Source organism: Sus scrofa, chromosome 4 (genome assembly GCF_000003025.6).
Source record: "Sus scrofa isolate TJ Tabasco breed Duroc chromosome 4, Sscrofa11.1, whole genome shotgun sequence".
In the NCBI taxonomy this organism is placed as follows: domain Eukaryota; kingdom Metazoa; phylum Chordata; class Mammalia; order Artiodactyla; family Suidae; genus Sus; species Sus scrofa.
In genome coordinates this window covers 74,321,223-74,341,085 of record NC_010446.5, presented here as the reverse complement: position 1 = coordinate 74,341,085, position 19,863 = coordinate 74,321,223, and the positions used below count along the sequence as shown (strand labels likewise).

Here is a 19,863-nt window from a genome sequence, read left to right as displayed (position 1 = left end):
CATGTTCCTTTTCTCCAGCAGCTACTAGAGGATGCTGTCCTCCAAAATGGAGCAAGAAGAGGAGGATGCAGGAGTCAGGGATGCAGGAGAGCAGAGGGTAAGGACCAGGGCGATGGCGACGGAGCTCTGGGGTCCAGAGAGGCTCATGTTACTCAGATGGGTGGGGAAGGAGGTTCCTGGGGAAACGGAGCTGAGGGCATATGCTTGAGTGTACAGAGAAGTGACGAGACGACGATGAGAAGCCTCTTGCAGCTCTACTGGGGAAACCAGAAAGAATGAGCTGTAAGGCCACACGGGGCCAGTTCTAACTTGATGAAAAAAGAGATAGGCCATTTCTGGTGCCTCCCACTCTGTGGTGGGGACCATACATCCTGCCTTGGCATTTGAGATTTAAGATTTTAAAGGGTAACTCTTGTTTCTTTCAAGAGTTCCACAAACAGCCCTATATTTCAAACAGGAGATTTCCTTGTACGAAGCACGTGGAGTTCTTCCCATTTTCTGTGAGTGGCCACGTGCAGAGGGCTGCTCACCTCCCAGAGTCCTGGTCGGAGAGTCCATCTCTGCACCTTCCTGTGGGCGTACAAGTCTCATCACCCTTGTGCTCTTCTGAGGCTCCTTGTCCAGGCCTTTGGCTTCAAATATCAGCCGTGTACCCCAGTCTCCCAATTTTCTGTGTCCAGCCCCAGTCTCACACCTCAGAGCTTCTCCTGCTTGTTTGGTCCACCTCCTTTCTGGATGTCGCCTTGGGTCACTCTCTGGAGCAGAGGCAAACCCTCAGGAAATCAGACCTCTCAAATCACGCACAGGAGAGATCACAGAATACCGACACTTTCTGGCCTGGTTTTATTGCGTTTAACTGCACAGGGACTCTACTTCTCACCTAGTGGTTTTGAGTCCCTTCATTGTGTCCTCTTTTTTGAAGGGCTTTTCGATGACAACAAGGAATCCAGACGTAAGTTAAAAATTTAACAGTTTGGGAGTTCCGTTGTGGTGCAGCAGAAACGAAGCTGACTAACATCCATGAGGATGCGGGTTTGATCCCTGGCCCTGCTCAGTGGGTTAAGGATCCAGTGTTGCCGTGAGCTGTAGTGTAGGTCAAAGACACGGCTTGGATCTGGTGTTGCTGTGATGTAGGCCAGCAGCTGTAGCTCCGATTGGACCCCTAACCTGGGAACCTCCATATGCTGCGGGTGCAGCCCTAAAAACCAACAACAACAACAAAATGAAACAGTTGGAGTGCTGTACATGTGGATAAGGCAGCCCGGTGTTCTCCAGGTTCCGGTGACCCTGAAGGAACCACTGAGCAGGCAAGAAAACTGTCTCGAGCTCCTGCTCTCCCGGCAGCTGGATTATCCTGTTGATACTGATGATTACAAAAATCTTAAGTTCTAAGTTGTTGAAGTGTGGAAAACAGTGTGGCTCGTAGAAACAGGAAAATACGGTAATTCTAGGATTCCAGAAAAGTTTTTTGTTCCTCAGGCATTGTGCCGGGCCTCAAAGACCGTTTAAAGCATAACCCCAGCCCTCAGGAAGTTTCTGTAAGATGAAGTTCTGATTAATACTGAAGAAACCACAGGGAAGGAAAAGTAAAGACCACTTCTGATTACTTTTAAAGCTTTATGGTCAGGACTGTAACAAGAGCTGTAGGGTAGAGGTGAGGTCCAAAGTCAAGTTCATGCAGGTGTCCTGTTAGCCACACACAGGAAAGGACATGAATGGAAGAAGCTATAGCAATGTTCCATAGGCTACAGCGCAGGAGTTACACACTTTCCTGGCTCTATTTTTAGATGTAAGCACAACTAAAATGGTTGATTCTGCACATCTGGAACTCTTGGGGCCGCGTGTAACTTGGAACCAAGATTTGGCATCCTTTCTAAGGGTGTGTGTTCACAGCGTGGGGAGGAAAGCCAAGTAGAATTCCACAGCAAAAAGCAAATACAATTTTTTTTTTTGCTGCATGGAAAGAACCCTCGCCTGTTGTGGGGGAGAAACAGCATCCAGGAAAGGGCGGGACAGAGGGCAGCCTGAGGGCAGCCTGAAGGCAGGGTGGCACGTCTCCTGAGGAACTGGGATAGATGTATTCAGATATTTCAATGACTTTACATGTTTAGTTGGCGAGGGGGGGTGGGGTCACATCCACAGCATGAGGATGTGACTGGTGCTGGGGATCAGACCTGAGCTACTGCAGTGACACTGCCAGGTCCTTAACCCACTGAGCCACAAGGGAGCTCCTGGTTGTACATTCTTAATGGAACCCAGATGTTCTTAAATGTTCCAGAGATGATTAAAAATTAAACTGAATATAAGTAGTCACAAAATATTACAGTGTTCCTATAATAGTTCTGAACATCGATGTACCAAAAAAAACGCGTCCTTTTACCAGCATGGCTATTTCAAAGCTACCACAGTAAATGTTTATGTATTGATAACTTTTTATACTTTTCTACTGTAGGAATCCTGTACAAAGGGGGGTAGGATATGTTTACATTTATCTCCTTGCAATTTTTATTCATCGTGGCCAGTCCAAGAAGGTAGAAAATACAACCTTGAAACAAATGACCCAATTGAAACTCCTTTTTGGTAAAATTCTTTTTTGTAAAACTCACATTATTTTATCTTTGCTTTAAAACTTTTCAGTAGCCCCACAAAATATTTCTATGTTGAGGCAGGAAAGAATTTCTAAACATGGTAAAATTTGTTTTATCTTTTTAGGAAAACAGGATTCAACATACAGACTTGAAAGAAGAGCCAAGTGCCACCCTGTAAGTTAATTTAACTTACATTTGCAAGTTATATGTTCACCAATGATATTTTTATCAAATGTCAAAGACATAGTTCATGACTGTATGGAATCTTTAATATAGATACCAACTTCACTATGGCAAAATAATCTCTGATGAAAGCACTTTAAAAAATGATTTTGTAGGAGTTCCTGTTGTGGCTCAACGGATTAAGAACCCGACATAGTGTCCCTGAGGATGCAGATTTGATCCCTGGCCCTACTCAGTGGGTTAAGGATCCTGCATTGCTGTGGCTGTGGTGTAGGCTGGCACGTGCAGCTCCAATTGAACCCCTCGCCTGGGAAACCTCCATATGCTGCAAGTGCAGCCCTAAAAAGAAAAGAAAGAGAAAAGGCTTTGTAAAAATTATAAGTAGCTGGGGAAATGGTAATTTAGCTCCAGAGACTACTACCACTCACACGGGAATGTTCTGTCAAATAACCAGCTACACTCGATCCGAACTGAAAAAGTAGTATTTCCTAAATAATACTTACTCATACAATAAAAAAATGATTATTCACCTTTCACAGATGTCTAAGCTTTGCAAACTGACTTGTTTCAGCTTTCGTTTTAAATCGGGAGCACCCCCTGTACATTTAAGAAGTGACTGAATTGACAACATCTCATTTTCAATTTGTTTAGGACTATACACTCTCTTAAGTGAGGTTCTCTAAAGTGGACATAAACACATTTGTTCCCGGAAAGTCAGCTGAGGAGTGGTTTGAGTGGTGGTTTCACTGCTCCACAAAGCATTATTCAGAACCTTGTTGACATAAAACCCTGAGGAGGGAAATGTGTCCGGACTAAAGCCGAAGTCATGAGGCCTTGAGGGCAGTCTGGGGCATCTTGCGGCCGAGGTCTCAGAAGGGAAGAGGAAGTTGCGTAATTGCATAGGGCGAGGGATCCCAAGGGTTTGGCTGTGTTTGTCTTTATGGTGAAGTTAAATCTTTGGAAATAACAACCAGGCTGATGACGAGAGTTCTGGTCACATCTCAGGAGCCTGACAGGGACAACAGTCTCAGTTCGGAAAATTGCATGAAAGGGTGTGTGATTTATTATCTTTACACCTTCCCGTAAATAACATTATAAACAGAAAAAGACCTGAGAGGCACCCTTTTAAGGAAGAGCACTGTACTTTCGGCATAGCATGGAACACTAAGGGACGTTAGTGTGCAGTGACACCTTGGGGTTGTCACACCCCACGTGGTAATTGTTAGTGTATATTCATATTTGTGGGTCTTGTTTTTGTATCAGACCACTAAAAGTCCTAAAGAAGGTAGCATGTTCTGGAAAATAACTACATTAGCTTTCTTGCTCACTTATGATCATGGTTTGGGCCTAAACCAGTCGTATTTTGATCTTAACTCTATCTACATGGAAATTCCCATTGTGGCTCAGCGGGATAAGAACCTGACCGTGTCTGTGAGGATGTGGGTTCTATTCCTGGTCCCATTCAGTGGGTTAAGGATCCAGCGTTGCCACAAACTGTGGCATAGGTAGCAGATGTGGTTCAGAACCTGCGTTGCTGTGGATGTGGTGTAGGCTGCAGCTCTGGATTCCTGACCTGGGATCTTCCATATGCCACATGTGCGGTGGTTTAAAAAAAAAAAAAAAATATATATATATATATATATATATATATATATAATTCAAAGATGAGTTGTATGGAATGATATGTTTCTTGGTCAGTTTTCCTCTTCTTTTTTTTTTTGCTGCTCTGTACTCTAATTTCTTATCATTAATTCACCTCTCCACTGCCAGAAGCAGGACTCTCTGTGTTCAAATTTATTACTTTTCATGGAGACATTGATCCGAGAACCTTCTGTCACCCAGTTTCACGTGGGACCCGCATGGCCGCCATCCCAGCATCTCCCTTCAACGTCATCCCTCGACTCCGACCGCCTCTCTCCTGTGCTGATGCCTCTATGCCGCAGGCACCTTCTTATTCCCCTTTTCCTTTTTTTGGAGTATTCTTAAGTGCAGCAAATATACATTAACTTTGTCATTTACTTCCTGACAAAGGGAGCCTGACAGAACTTGATGCCTTGTTGATATAAAAGTGTCTTCACTCTATCATGCTGGAATGATAGTGCTTGGCCCCACATAGATGTCTGGGTTAGACATCAATTTCCTTCATAATTTTGAAGGCATCACTCCATTGTTTTCCAGCTTCAGGCATTTCTGGTGAGAAGTTCAAACCTATTCGGATTTTTCAGCCATAGGTATGTGACCTGTTTCTTCTACATGGGAACTTCTGGGATCTTCTCTTTGAGGTGTGAAATTTTACAGTGATGTGCTGTGGTGTGAGTCCTTCTGAAGGTGAATTGTTTTAAGTCCTCAGTGGTCCTATTATCCTAGAGACATTTGTTCTCCAGTTCTGGTGCTGTTCTTGGGTTTACTGTTTTTTCTTTCCGGAACTCATAGTATTTGGATGCTAGACTCCTTGGATCAATCCTTGATCTTATTTCTCTTTTACCATCTTTTTGAAATACTAGTTGCCCTTTCTGGAACATATCTTTGTTTTTTCTTTCTGGAACTCATAGTATTTGGATGCTAGACTCCTTGGATCAATCCTTGATCTTATTTCTCTTTTACCATCTTTTTGAAATACTAGTTGCCCTTTCTGGAACATATCATTGACTTTACCTTCTAAACCTTCTAGGAATTTATGTTTTTGTTATACTTTTTAAATACACATTTTTTTTAATTTATTTTCACACCTGTAGCATGTGGAAGTTCCTGAGCCAGGTCTTGAACCAAGCCACGGCAGTGACAACACTGAACCCTTAACTACTAGGGAAGTCAAGGAATCTTTCAATCTACTACCTGCAGGAAGGCAGGAGATGGTGACAAGTCTGACTGTGAGTGTTCTTGAAGCCAATGGGCAGATGGAAAAAGGGAGCTGGGGGGTTTACTGTCCAGTACAGAGATTTTCACTTGTTCTCCCTTTACTCACTAGGGAGTAGGTCTCCAGTTTCTGCAGACAGAGGTGATGGACACACCAAGGTCTGCAGAACAAGATTTTGAGAGATCTGGTTCCTTTAGGAGTCCCGGGGCAAGAATCTGATCCTTTTTTTTTTTTTTTTTTTTTTTGTCTTTTTTGCCATTTCTTGGGCCACTCCCAGGGCATATGGAGGTTCCTAGGCTAGGGGTCTAATCGGAGCTGTAGATGCAGGCCTACACCAGAACCACAGCAACGTGGGAACCGAGACACATCTGCAACCTACACCACAGCTCATGGCAATGCTGGATCTTTAACCCACTGAGCAAGGCCAGGGATCGAACCCCCAACCTCATGGTTCCTAGTTGGAGTCGTTAACCACTGAGCCACGACGGGAACTCCATCTGTTCCTTATCTTTTCCAATTTCTAGAGGCTGCCTGTGTTCTTTGAACCATGCCTACATCACTTGGATCTCTGCTTTCTTCCTTACATCTTCTATAGCCAACTTTGATCCTCTAGCCTCTCGGCCACCACCCCCCCCTCCCCATCCACCCGGTAAGAGACCCAACTGGATAATACAGAGCAGTCTCCCTATCTCAAAACGCTTAGCCAGATCACATCTGCAAAGTCCCTGTTACCATGTAAGGTAACACATTTACAGGTTTGGGTGATTAGGACATGGGTATCTCGGGGAGTCATGACTCAGCTACCACCACCACCACTAACTCACGTGTTACTTCGGATTTAATCAATGCAAAAACCAACCTTTGACCTTCCCACCTCCGGCAGCTGCTCATCTTACTGTGCCCTCCCTCTGCCTCCCCCCCTTCCCCCACCTCTGCAGATGTGCCGATATCCACCTATTTGCTCATCCCACCGACCACTAAGTCTTCCTGATTCTTTATTCCTATTATCTGATATTTTTGAATTTCCCCAATTTCCTCCATCTGCGCTGTGGTTGACATCAGGACTACAATAATAGTCCCCTGTGTGTCACTGTGCATCCCACACTTACCCACTCTTCCAGTCTACCCTCCAAGCAGTAACCAGAGTGGTCATTTGAAATGCAAATCTCATCATGTCACTCCTTTCAGAAGCTCCTGGACGACCCTGCCTACTTCTCCAGCCTCACCTTCAGCCATCCCTCTCATACTGTGTGCGCTGTGCTGACCAAAAGGGCCTTTCCAATCCTGAACCACATCAAGTGTCACTTTAACCACAGTGCTTTTGTGGTTGCTCTTCTCTTTGCTTGACTCACTTTCCCTCCATTTGTCACTTAGCAAACTCTTACTCTTCTGCTTAAAAGCCACATTGTCAAAGATGCCTTCCTTGAACTCTTAGGCTAATTTTTGTTCCCTTATAATGTCTTTCCATAGTTGCTCAAGCTTTTTTCTTTTTGGCCACACCTGAGGCATGTGGAAGTTCCCAGGCCAGGGATCTAAGCTGCTGGGTCCTTAAAACCCACTGAGCCACAAGGGAACTCCAAGCTTTTTCTTTTTTAAAAAAATTATTAAAGTTGGAGTTCCCATCGCGGCGCAGCAGAAATGAATCCGGGAGTTCCCGTCGTGGCTCAGTGGTTAACGAATCCGACTAGGAACCATGAGGTTGCGGGTTCGGTCCCTGCCCTTGCTCAGTGGGTTAAGGATCCGGCGTTGCCATGAGCTGTGGTGTAGGTTGCAGACGCGGCTCGGATCCCGCGTTGCTGTGGCTCTGGCGTAGGCCGGTGGTACAGCTCCGTTTCAACCCCTAGCCTGGGAACCTCCATATGCCGCGGGAGCGGCCCAAGAAATAGCAACAACAACAACAACAGCAAAAGACAAAAAAGACAAAAAGACAAAAAAAAAAAAAAGAAAAAGAAATGAATCCGACTAAGAACCATGAGGTTGCGCCTGCCTCAGTGGGTTAAGGATCCTGTGTTGCTGTAGCTGTAGTGTAGGCCAGCTGCTGTAGCTCCGACTGGATCCCTAGCCTGGGAACCTCTAAATGCCGTGGGTGTGGCCCTAAACAAAAAAAGAAAAAAAATTATAGTTGATTTATATTGTTTTAATTTCTACTGTACAGCAAAATGATTCAGCTATACATACATGTATTCTTTTTCATGTTCTTTTCCATTATGGTTTATCACAGGATATTGACTATAGCTTCCTCTACTATACAGTAGGACCTTGTTGTTTATCCATTCTCTACATACCCTTGAGCATTTTCTTCAACACCTATCGCAACTCTATTTGTGTAATTATTATATTTTAATAGACTTTTTTTAGAACTGTTTTAGGTTTACAGAAAAATTCAGGAAATAGTACCAAGAGTTCTCATGTACTTCCATCTCCCCAATTTCCCCTTTTCTTAACCTCCTGTGTAAGTGTCTGAACATTTGTTGCAATTGATGAACCAATCTTGATACATTATTGCACATCAGGGTTCACTCCTGGCTAGCATGTGTTCCCTTCCATCAAGGGTTCTTTGACACCATGGTGGGTGTCCCACAATTTCATTTAATCTGGCACTGCTACCCAGAGTTAGTATCAGTTCCTACTCCTCAAAGGACAGGATCTCTAATGAGACTGCACCCACATCACATAAGGACCACAGATGGCATCTTCATGATATCTATTTCTGGCCAATGTGGCTACAGATTTAGAGACACCCACAATGCCCCTTCAAGTTTGAACAGTGACTCACAGAACTCACTGGAAGCACTATAATTCTGATTGCTGTTTTGTTATAAAGTATACAAATAAACAGCCAGATGAGGAGACACACAGGACAAGGTCCAGAGGAGTCCCAAGGGCCGGAGCCTCTGTCCTTGATGAACTGGGGACACTCTTCTGGCAGGTAAATGGATACATTCACTAACCAGGACGTGCCATCAAGCACAGATGTTCAGACTTTTTCTTTGGAATTTCATTACACAGGTATGATTGACTGAATTATTGACCCAGGCATGAACTCAGTCTTCAGCACCCTCTCCTTCCTGAAGGTTGGGGAGTGGGGCTATAGGTACCAACCCTCTAATCGCATGTATGGTCTTTCTGGTGACCAGCCATTATCACAGAGCTTTGAGGAGCCCTCTCTCCTCAATCCCACTCCAGCCAGGAGCCACCTCATTAGCATAATTACGACATAACCACCCTTGGAGGTTCATGAGTTGTCAGTGGGGTTTATTTTGTTTTTTTGTTTTTTTGTCTTTGTGGGGTTGCACCCATGGCATATGGAGTTTCCCAGGCTAGGGGTCAAATCCGAGGTGTAGCTGCCAGCCTACGTCACAGCCACAACAACACAGAATCCAAGCCACACCTTCAACCTACACCACAGCTCATGGCAATGCCAGATCCTTAACCCACTAAGCTAGGCCAAGGATTGAACCTGTGTCCTCATGGATGCTAGTCAGATTCGTTTTCGCTGAGCCACGACAGGACGTCCAACTCAAGGGTATTTGAAGTTCTGATCCAAAACTGGGGACAAAGGCTAATATATATATACACACACATAGTTTTACCACATGCTGTCCTGTCTGTGGTTTTCGATAAATCCATAATGTCATGTGTTTACCACCATAGTATCATATAAAATAGCTTCATCCTAAAAAAATTTCCTTGGGTTCACATATCTTATCCCATATTTTCCAAATCCCTGGCAACCACTGTTGTTTTTACTGCCTTTAAGTTTTTACTTTTCCCCCCAGAACGTCACATAGTTGGGATCATACAGGATGTAGCTTTTTCACACTAGTTTCTTTCACACAGCAATATGCGTTTAAGGTTCCTCCATGGCTTGATAGTTCATTTGTTTTCATTGCTGGATGATCCATTTATGGACATAACAGAGTTTATCCATTTACCTGTTGAAAGATATCATGCTTGCTTCTAGTTTTGAGCACGTATAAATAAAGCTGCAGAGTTTTGTGTGGGCCTGAGTTTTAAACTCATTTGAACAAATATACATGAGCAGGATAATTGGTTCATACAAAACTACATTGAGCTTTTTAAGAACTTCCAAATTGCCTTTTAAATTGGTTGTACTTTATATTCCTCTCAGCAATGAGTGAGAATTCCTGTTGCTTCACATCTTCATTGCTATTTGGCATCGGCATTGTTTTGGATTTTAGCTATTCTAAAGGTGTGTAGTGGTGTATTTCAAATTGTCATTTCACTTTGCAGTTCCCTAATGTCATGCTGTTGAGCCTCTTTTCATACACTCATTTGCCATCTGTAGATCTTCTTGGGCGAGGTGTGTATTCAGATCTTTTGCCCAGATTTAAATTGGGTTCTTTTCTTACTGTTGAGGTTTAGGTGTTCTTTGAATATTTTGGATGCAAGACTTGATCACATATGCATTTTGCAAGAGTATTTTCTCCCAGTTTGTGACTTATCTTTCCATTCTCTAAACAATGTCTTTCACAAAGAAGAAACTTTACATTTTAATTAAGTCTTATCTTGTCATTTTTTTTTTTTATTTCTGGCGTGGATTGTGGTTTTGGTGCTTCATTTTAAAACTTATGACCAAACCAGAGTTCAACTGGATTTTCTCCTAGGTTATCTTCCAGAAGTTTTATCGGTTTGAGTGCTAAGTTTAGGTCTATGACCTATTTCAAATTAATTTTTGTGAAAAGTGTAAGGTCTTGTCTAGATTTTTTTTTTCTTGTGAATACGGAGGTCCAGTTGTCCTAGTACCATTAGAAAAAACTATCCATTGGGAGTTCCCATTGTGGCTCAGTGGGTTAAGACTAGTATCCATGAGGATGAGGGTTCAATCCCTGGCATCACTCAGTCAGTTAAGGATCCAGCGTTGCTATAAGCTTTGGTATAGGTCGAAGATGTGTCTGGGATCCTACATAGCTGTGGCTGGCAGCTGCAGGTCTGCTTCAGCCCCTAGCCTGGGAACTTCCAAATGCCACAGGCGTGGCCCTTAAAAAAAAAAAAAAAAAAAAAAAAAAGACTACCCATTAAATGCCTTTGCTCTTTAGTCAGAGATCTGTTGAATATATTTGTGCATGTCTATTTCTGGGCTCTGTATCCTGTTCCATTGATTTATTTTTCTAGTCTTTTGCCAATCCCACATTGTCTGATTTCTCTAGCTTTATAGTAGGTTTTGATGCTGGGCAGAGTCAGGCCCATGACTTTGTTCCCCTTCTTCCATTTTGTGTTGGCTCTCTGAGCCTTTTGTATTCTGTAAAAACTTTTTAGTCAGTTTGTTAGGATTCAAAAATAATTTGCTGGGATTTCGACTGAGATTGTGCCAAATGTATCAAATTGGGAAAAACTGATATAAGACAATAATGTGTCTTCCTATCCAAGAACATGGGCTATCATTACATTTATTAGTATAATACTATGGTTTCTTTCATTAGAATGTTTATACTTATCCTCACATAGATTTTGTGCATTTTTTGTCAGTTATACCTAATTATTTTATTCCATTTTTTGGTGCCAGTATGAGTGATATTGTGCCTTTAATTTCAAATTCTAATTGTTTACTACTGTTATATAAGAAAACAATTGGCTCATATGTTAAACTTGAATTCTGCTACCTTGCTATAACCACTTTTTTTTTTTTTGGCCAATTCTTTGGGACTTTCTATATAACCCATGCCACCTGTGAACAAAACTAGTTTTATTTCTTCCTTCCCAATCCAATTAAATATCTATTTTATCACCTAGACCTCAGACTCTGAGGGCACAGTCTACATATTACATACTTGTCACCTCTTTTATGCTCAGACTTTTACTAGTTTTGCCCCAGATTAGGTTATTGTGTACTAAATAATTTAGCTAGAAATAAAATGCTTCTAAGGTAATAAATGCTATTTTGTCAAGTGCTCTGTTACTCCATGGTAAGTATGGAAAATTTAGGTAAAGTGTGCCTCAGTGTCTTCACAAGCTAAAGATGTTGCCTCAGTGTTCTGTTTTGCCTCAGCTGGTTAAGGACCCAGCCTTGTCTCTGAGGATGCAGGTTTGATCCCTGGCCTCGCTCAGTGGGTTAAGGATCCAGCAGTTGCTGCAAGCTGTAGGTCACAGGTGAGCCTTGAAACCGGTGTTGCCCTGGTTGTGGTGCAGGCCTGCAGCTGCAGCTGTGATCCTACCTCTGGCCTGGGGAAGTTCACAAGCCAGTACCTGCAGTTGTTAAAAAAAAAAAAAAACCAAACAAACCAAACACAGCAAGAATATCTCAGATAGACGTAAGGATCAAATAAGACTACTGTATACATCAAGTTCTTAGGACATCTTCTGGAACATAGCCCTTAAGAAACAGTTTTTCACTTTTTGTGTTAGGACACAGCTATTGTGCACTACCTCACATAACCCTCAACAACCCGTGAACTTTAGCTCAGACGGGCAGAGGGTAAAAAAAGTCAAACAAGTTGTAACACAAAGAGGGCAGGGGTTGGGAAGGGTTAGAGAGAGGAAGGCTTCAGAGCCTGTAGGTAGAGCGGTCAACCGAGAGGGTGGTGATGAATATGACCACGGTGGTAGAAGTCCAAGGCTGGCCAAGAAATCGCCAAAGGCTAGGGTTTCGGGGCTCCCTGTGTTCGAGGTGATGGGAACCATCATGAATGAGGCAGACGAAGAGTGGCGTCGCTGGTCACGAAGTGCCCAGAGAGGGGAGCAGGTTGGCTGGGGGAAGGGGGGGCTCTACATCCCCAATCTCTGCAATAGTGGGGGCCGCTGAGCCGCCCGCGCCCTGTTACCCTGGCGACGGGGTCACCTGACAGAGCGTTGCGCGCCTGCGCAAGCGGAAGGGGGGAGCGGCGCGGTGACGCGCCTCACAGGCGGTCCTCGGGCGCGCGCCGCCTTCCTCGCTCCGGGTCTCGGAAGTCCGAGTCAGTGACCGGAGGCGGCGGCGGCGATCAGGTACCTACGGCCGGGGTGAGCACCAGGGGGAAAGAGGGGCGCACCCTCGGCGTCCCGGGCTCGGGGACGGAACCGGAGGGGCAGAGTCCCCGGGCCGCTTAGTGGAGGGGCGTCTCGGCGCAGCTACTCGCGTCGACGGCGACGCCCTGTCGTCGGTGGTCTCCGCGCCCCTCCCGGCGCCCGCGGCCCGGGGCGAAAGTTTGCGCGAGCGGCTCCCTTGGCTGCCGGCGACCCTGCGGACTGGGGGCCGGGGCCAGGACGGAGCCCGTGGTCGGCCCGCAGCCCCCCACCCGCGGCCGCCTCGACTCTTTTTGTTCCTCCCGGAGGCGGCCCGGGCGGTGAGGGGACAGCGGCGGCTCCGGTCTCCGGGTCGTCCGGGCGCCGCGTCCCCGGGCTCTTTCTCGGCGACCTCACCGCAGCGTCCTGTCTGGCGGGAGGTAGGAGGCGTCCTCTTGGGGTGAAGCCTTGACTTTGTGTGGGGGGGGGGTGGGGGTGGGGAGGCTGCTCGGGGCCGGGTTTCTGGACAAGCTGGAGGAAGGAGCCGCGGTTCCCGCTCCGCGGCTGCGAAGGAAACGTCCCTTGAGGGCTCGTGACTCAAAGCTTTCGTTTCAGGATTTCCTTGTAATGATGTGAGAGCAGAGCCCAAAGGATATGGAAAGTTTGCCTTTATCACCAAAATGGATTGAGTCATGGAGCCTTATAATGTGCCAACTTCTAAAAAGAAGTGTCTAGCTTTATCTAGTCTGTATGTAGTGTCTGCATAACTTGTGTACTGTTGTTTTTTCCACCATACACAGCTCTTAGTATATGTAGTTCACCAAACTCATAACACCCAGTTGTTTCAAAGGAAATAATTGGTTAAAAAAAGGAAATTATGTGGTAAAACAATCGCAGGCTGGTAATTTCTATCTCAACTATATATGTGATTACTTTAAAATTTGTCCATTCTGTAATTTTTAAAAATCTGAGGTTGAGGACAAACAGTAAGAATGTTTTGTTTTTCCCATTTTCCCTGTGGCCACCGTACTTTATAAACTTTAAATGGCGAGTAAATATTACGGATCATGTGGTTTTTGCTGCGAAATAAAAATAAGGAAATGCCTTTTAATAGGTTCAGGAAATAGTCATTCCGTTACAGTCTCTATTTAACTTTGGCAACAGTAATTTTTGCGATTGGGCGGTAGAAGAAGAATGTAAAAATCATGAGGAAGAACTTACCTGTGGTTGGCAATAAACCTGCTGTTGAAGAGAATAGTTCCTAAATGAACATGACTCACCTGTTGTTTTTCCTGTTTCTGCTGGATTTAGGTTCTTTCTTTTTTAGGTAGTAAATGCCAAGAGTTTCGTAAAAGATAGATTCTCCCAAACAACACCTGTTAACATTTAGTAATAGTTATCTTCGCATTTATTAATTTCTTTGCAAATGCCACCAACATTTTTTTGTCCATTTATTTAGTTTCCGAAGAGGTAACCAGTTAAATGGCTCAACATTGAATCAAAGAGTGGTATAAAGTGTCTCCCCCCAGCCCCTGTCAAGCACTGCTGTTCTTGATATCTTTATGATTTTGACTACTAAGGATCTCATAAGTGGAATCAGTTTTTGTCTTTTATGTGAGTGGCTTATTTCACTTAGCATAATGTCCTCAAGTTCACCCATGTAGTTGTGTGTTGCAGAATTTCCTTCCGTTTTAAGGCAACAAAATTACATTTCCGTGTGTGTGTATTCCACATTTTGCTTATCCATTCGTTTGTTGGTGGAAATTTGGGTTGCCTCCACGTTTGAGTTATCTCTGTGAATAATGCTGCTCTGAACACAGATATAAAAATCTCTCTTCAGATGCAGATTTCAGTTTTGGGGGGAGTATACCCAGAAATGGAATTGCTAGATATATATATAGAATTCTATTTTCAATTTTTTAGGGGAACTGCCACACTTTTTTTTTTATGGCCCCTGTGCCATTTTGTATTTCCACCAACAGTGAATAAGGGTTCAGATTTTTCCACGTGTCACCAACACTTTTTTTTGATAGTTGTCACTCTCGTGGGTGTGAGAGTTGGTATCTCATGGTTTTGATTGGCATTTCCATAATGATTAGTGATTTGAGCATCTTTTCGTGTGCTTGTTGGCTGTTCTATATTCTTTGGAGAAATGTCAAGTTAGGATCTTTGCTGATTTTATGTTTTTAATTTTTATTTTTTGTTTTAGGAGTTCTCTAAATGTTCTGGGTATTAATCTCTTACATCTGATTTGCAAATTTTTTTTCCCCATTCCATGGATTGTCTTTTTACTCTATTAGTATTTTTTTGTTTGTTTGTTTAAGGGCCGCACCTGTGGTATATGGACGTTCCCAGGCCAAGGGTCAAATCAGAGCTGCAGCTGCTAGCCCCAGCAGCACCAGATACCAGCTGCATCTTTGATTTGGCAACTCCCGAATCCTTAATTGCAGCTCCTGGCGATACCAGATCCTTAATCCACTGAGGGAGGCCAGGTGTGGAACCTGCATCCTCATGGATACTAGTTGGGTTCATAGCCACAGTGGGAACTCCCATTGTTAGTGTCTTTTGATGCACAAATTTTAAAAATTTTCATGAAGACCAATATATCTTTTTTCTTTTGGTACCTGTTCCTTTGGTGTCATATCCAATAAATCTTTGCCGAATCCAGCGTCAGGAATCTTTTGTCCTGGTTTAAGAGTTTTTATTGTTTGAGAAAAGTCTTACATTTAGATCCTTTATCCATTCTGAGGTAATTTTTTGTACCTATGGTATTAAGTGAGGGTCCACCTTCTTTCATTTACATATGGATACCCAGTTTTCCCAGCACCATTTGTTGAAAAGACTTGTCTTTTTCTGTCGAATGGTCTTGGCACCCTTGTCAAAAATCATTTGACCTTGTATATATACAAGAGCTTATTTCTACACTGTCCATTCTGTTCCATTTGTAAAGACGTATCTTTATGCCAGTACTACACCATTTTGAAATACTGTAGCTTTCTAGTAAGTTTTGAAATCAGGATGTGCAAGTTCTACAGTTTTTTTTTCTTCCCAAGATTGTTGGGTATTTTGGGTTCCTTGAAATTCCATATGAATTTTAGGATTTTTTTCTATTTCTGAAAAAAAAAGTTGAGGTTTCAGTAGGGATTGCATTGATTCTGTGTTATTCCTTTGGATAGTATTGACATTTTAATATTAGGTCTAGCAGTCCTTGGACATGGGATAGGCTTACATTTAGTTGTATTTTCTTTATTTTTTTCAGCAGTTTTTTGAGGTTTTTATTGTACAAGTTCTTTACCTCATTGATTAAACAGCTCCTAAGTAGTTTTTTTCTTTTCGATGTTACTGTAAATGGAAATGTTTTTGTGTTTTCCTTTTTAGATTGCTCATTATGTGTAGAAATGCAGCTGGTTTTCCTGTTGACTGTTGTGTTACATTGCTGAATTCATTAGTTCTATGTGTGTGTGTGTGTGTGTGTGTGTGGAGTCTTTAGGGCTTTCTAAATCTTAAATATAATAAGGTCATATCTAGAAAGAGTTAAACTGTACATCTTTTCCAATTGGATGCCTTTTGTTTCTTTTTCTTGCCTAATTGCTTATGGAACTTCTAGTATTATGTTGAAGAGTAGTTTTGAAAGTGGGCATCCTTGCCTTGTTCCTAATCTCAGAGAAAAAAATGTTTAGTCTTTCACCTGTTTGAAACACTCATACATTACTGCTAAAATGTTAACTAGTACAATTGTACTATAGTTTTGCACATACGGCTTTTATTATGTGGAAGTAGTTTCCTTCTACTCCTATTCCGTAGTGTGTTTTTATTGTAAAAGGATGTTGAATTTTGTCAGATGACTGTGTTTGTTCTCTTCATTTTGTTGATGTTACTTACATTGAACAGTTTTCATATGTTGAACCATCTTTGTATTCCAGAAATAAACCCCATTTGTTTAAAGGTGGCTAATCTTTTTAATGTGCAGCTGAGGTCGCTTGCCTAGTATCTTGTTAAGGATTTTTGCATCATTGTTCATAGGGGCTGTTGGTCTGTAGTTTTCTTTCTTGTGTCTTCATCCAGCTTTGATGTCAAGGTAATGCTGTCTGCATAGAATGAAAGTGTTCCTTCTCTTTCATTTTTTTGGTGTAATTTTGAGAAGGATTGGTAGTAATTCTTCCTTAAGTGTTTAATAGAGTTCACCTATAAATTGGTCATGTCTAGTGCTCTGCTTTGTTGAGAGATTTTTGATTACTGATTCGGTCTCTTTACTGGGTATAGGTCTATTCAGATTTTCTGTTTTCTTTGTTGTTTAATCTTGCTAGATTTTGTTTCTAGGAATTGGTCCATTTCATCTAGGGTATCTAATTTTTTAGTGTACAATTCATAATGCTTTCTTACCTGTTTTATTTCTGTAGACTCAGTGGTAATATTTCAGACTAACATGTTGTTTTCTCTTTTTATTTCTTAGTTCATTTAGCTAAAGCTTTGTCACTTTGATATTTTTGAAGAACCAAATTTAGGTTTCATTGATGTTCCTTTATTTTTCCGATTCTCTGTTTCATTTATCTCTGTTCTAATCTTTAATTCCTTACTTCTAGTTTGTTTAGTTTGTGCTGCTTTTTCTGATTCCTTAAGTTCCCCCTTTTAACACAAATGTAAGCATACTTTATATACTGCTCTAAATCACGCTTTGTTTTTTCTAGTTAATGATATTTTGGATCTCTGTCAGTATTTTGTGTAGAAGTACCTCCTTTGTTTTAAGAATTTTTGCTATTACAGTTGGTGTTTCAGTGAATAAACTTTTATTTACATTTTTCCCTTTTTGTGTGTAGATATGTTTGTAGACTAAAACCTGAAGTAGTATTACTGGGTTTATGATTTTGGTAGATATTGCAAACTCACTCTTTAGGGAAATTGTACTAGTTTACACTTGAGCAGTAATGTATGAGTGTTTCTTAAAGCCTTACTATCTGGCAGTGTTACTAACTTTGAATTTTTGCCAATTTAATAGGTGGGAAGTGGAATCTTATGGAAAGAAAATTCTACTTAGAGTGGACTTCATAAGACCATGTTCTCAATGGCTTATCATTAGAATCTCCCTGGATATTTATTAAAAGAAGTATTCCTAAATCCTTCCAGGAAATCTGTGTCAGCCTGGGAAATTATTTTAACTAGTGCCCAAATAATTGTGATATGATGATTAACCAAATTTGAGAAACATTGCTGTAAAAGACTGTTTAGGATTTTTCAAAGTATGCTCCTTGATACCATATGTGAACCATCTGGAATGCTTATTAATCTTCATTGTACTAGAAAACATGGTCATTGCCATTTATCGATTGGGTCCAATGGATATTTTTTATTTTTGTTTTATATTTTAGATTACTTTATGAATAACTTGCAAAAGTGAAAATAAAAGCTTAGTGAAATAGTCTTAATTAGAAACAGAATTCTAATAAAAACTTGAATAAATGTAAGAAACCCAAATTTTTATTCTAAATTTTCCTGGTTTTGAAGATAGATGTAGCTGAAATGGGCAGCATCTTTTAGTACAGCTGATTGCTCATCACCACCTGTCTTCCATAAAGTTGGAAGATAGTCATTTTATAAAAACTGTTTTAGATTTCACCTACATCTCTAATATGTCCTAGCTTATCATTACTTTTAGTTCTTGGCTGTCAAAACAATACTGATTCTAGATTTCATGTACATCTCTAATATGTTCTAAGATTACTCTCTGGTAATTTTTGTACTTGCATTGTTAAAAATGCAGTATTTTTGCAGACTGTAATTGCTTGTGACTTTGAGAGGATGACCATCTACTTCTGTATTTGAAAAAATTTTCACTTATACTTTTATAAACACCATTTGGAATAATCAGCACAACAGATTCTTAAAATTTTCTCTGCATTACTGTTTTCATCTGGTCACCTTTGTTTAAACACCTGCCTTCATTTGGCTACTTACAAACCATGTCAAGTAAGTTTTGATGTATAGATACAAAAGATGAAAGAAGATGGTAATATCCTTTCAGTAGAACAGGATCCAAGGACTTGTTTCAAAATATTGCATGATAAAGTTCTTCCTTCTGAATGACTGAAACATTTCTTTATGTACAGGTATATTGTTTACTCATTGAATTTTGAGTTTGAGGAGTTTCAATTAAGATATCTTCATCTGAAAACTCATACCTGACCAATTGCCTTGTTGTCGTAAAAATTCAGTTTCTGCAGTGTTCAATGAATACATTTGAAAAAAAGCTACAAAGGTGTTCTCTCCAAACTTAATACATCCTTAGAAAAGGATGCACTACTTTAGGCAGTATAAGCTAAAGGATGACATGATGTATTCCTAGAATGAATTGAGTGGAATGATTCTACTTTTTGTTCCTATTTCTGTCATTTTAGTTTTTTTTTTTTTTTTTTGGCATACTTGGGAATAGGGAATAACTGATGAGTAATGATTAATTCCTAGATAAAATAGCAAAAATATTTCAAGTTATGGGAAAAGTAAATTCATTGAGATTCTGTAATGGATCTTAGATTTATAAAAGGATCCAGTTGAACCCTTGTGATATTTTTAAGGTAGAGTGATTTTACTCTAAATTTTTTTTTTAATATCTCTAAGAAAGAGTAAAAGTCACGAAGTAAAACTTCTGAAAAATGAAACGCAAAAGGTGAAATTGTGTCCATTGGTCCCTGATTGTATGCAGAGGGTTAAAGGGCAGATTTCTAGACCCTACTCCAGACTTGCTGTTTCAGTTTCTGTGGACTCAGGAATCTGTATTAACAAGATTTCCAGATTATCCTTTTGAACTTAAAGTTGAAGACACAATGTTTTAGGACCTTAAGGTTTTTACTTTGCTACCGTATAGTAGTCCTTTGTGTGTGTGTGTGTGTGTGTGTGTATGTGTGGCCATGCTCACGGCCTGTGGAAGTTCCTAGGCCAGGGATTGAACCCAAGCCTCAGCAGTGACAATGCCGAGTCCTTAAGTGTTAGGTCAGGGAACTCCCCTATGGTAGTACTTTAGGTTATTGCTCTGATGAGCATTTCAGTTTTCTGTGGTGAGGTGGTTTTGATTTGCATTTCCCTGATGATGTTTAACACTTTTTCAAGTAGTTATTGACCATCTGTATGTCCTCTTTGGGAAAATGTCAGTTCAGCTTCTCTGCTCATTTTTTATTTATTTGGTATTTTACTTTTTGTCATGGAGTTACACGAGTTCTTGTTTTAGCTTGGCTATTAGTCCCTTTTCAGGTACACAGTTTGCAGATATTTTCTACCATGATTAGTTGCCTTTTCAACTTA

General features: G+C 41.4%; 1 protein-coding gene across 7 annotated transcripts in view; it reads left to right on the top strand.

Moving 5' to 3' along the window:
• SDCBP (syndecan binding protein) overlaps positions 1-19,863 on the top strand; it is a 61,780-nt gene that overhangs the window by 16,635 nt on the left and 25,282 nt on the right. For 2 of the 7 annotated variants that reach the window (XM_021088490.1, XM_021088488.1), the window contains exon 1: positions 12,432-12,573. Coding sequence is in view for 2 of the 7 variants with exons in the window: in XM_021088485.1 (XP_020944144.1) it covers positions 22-97; positions 2,713-2,762 (126 nt within the window). In the remaining 5 variants the exon portion in view is untranslated. 7 annotated transcript variants of the gene reach the window in all.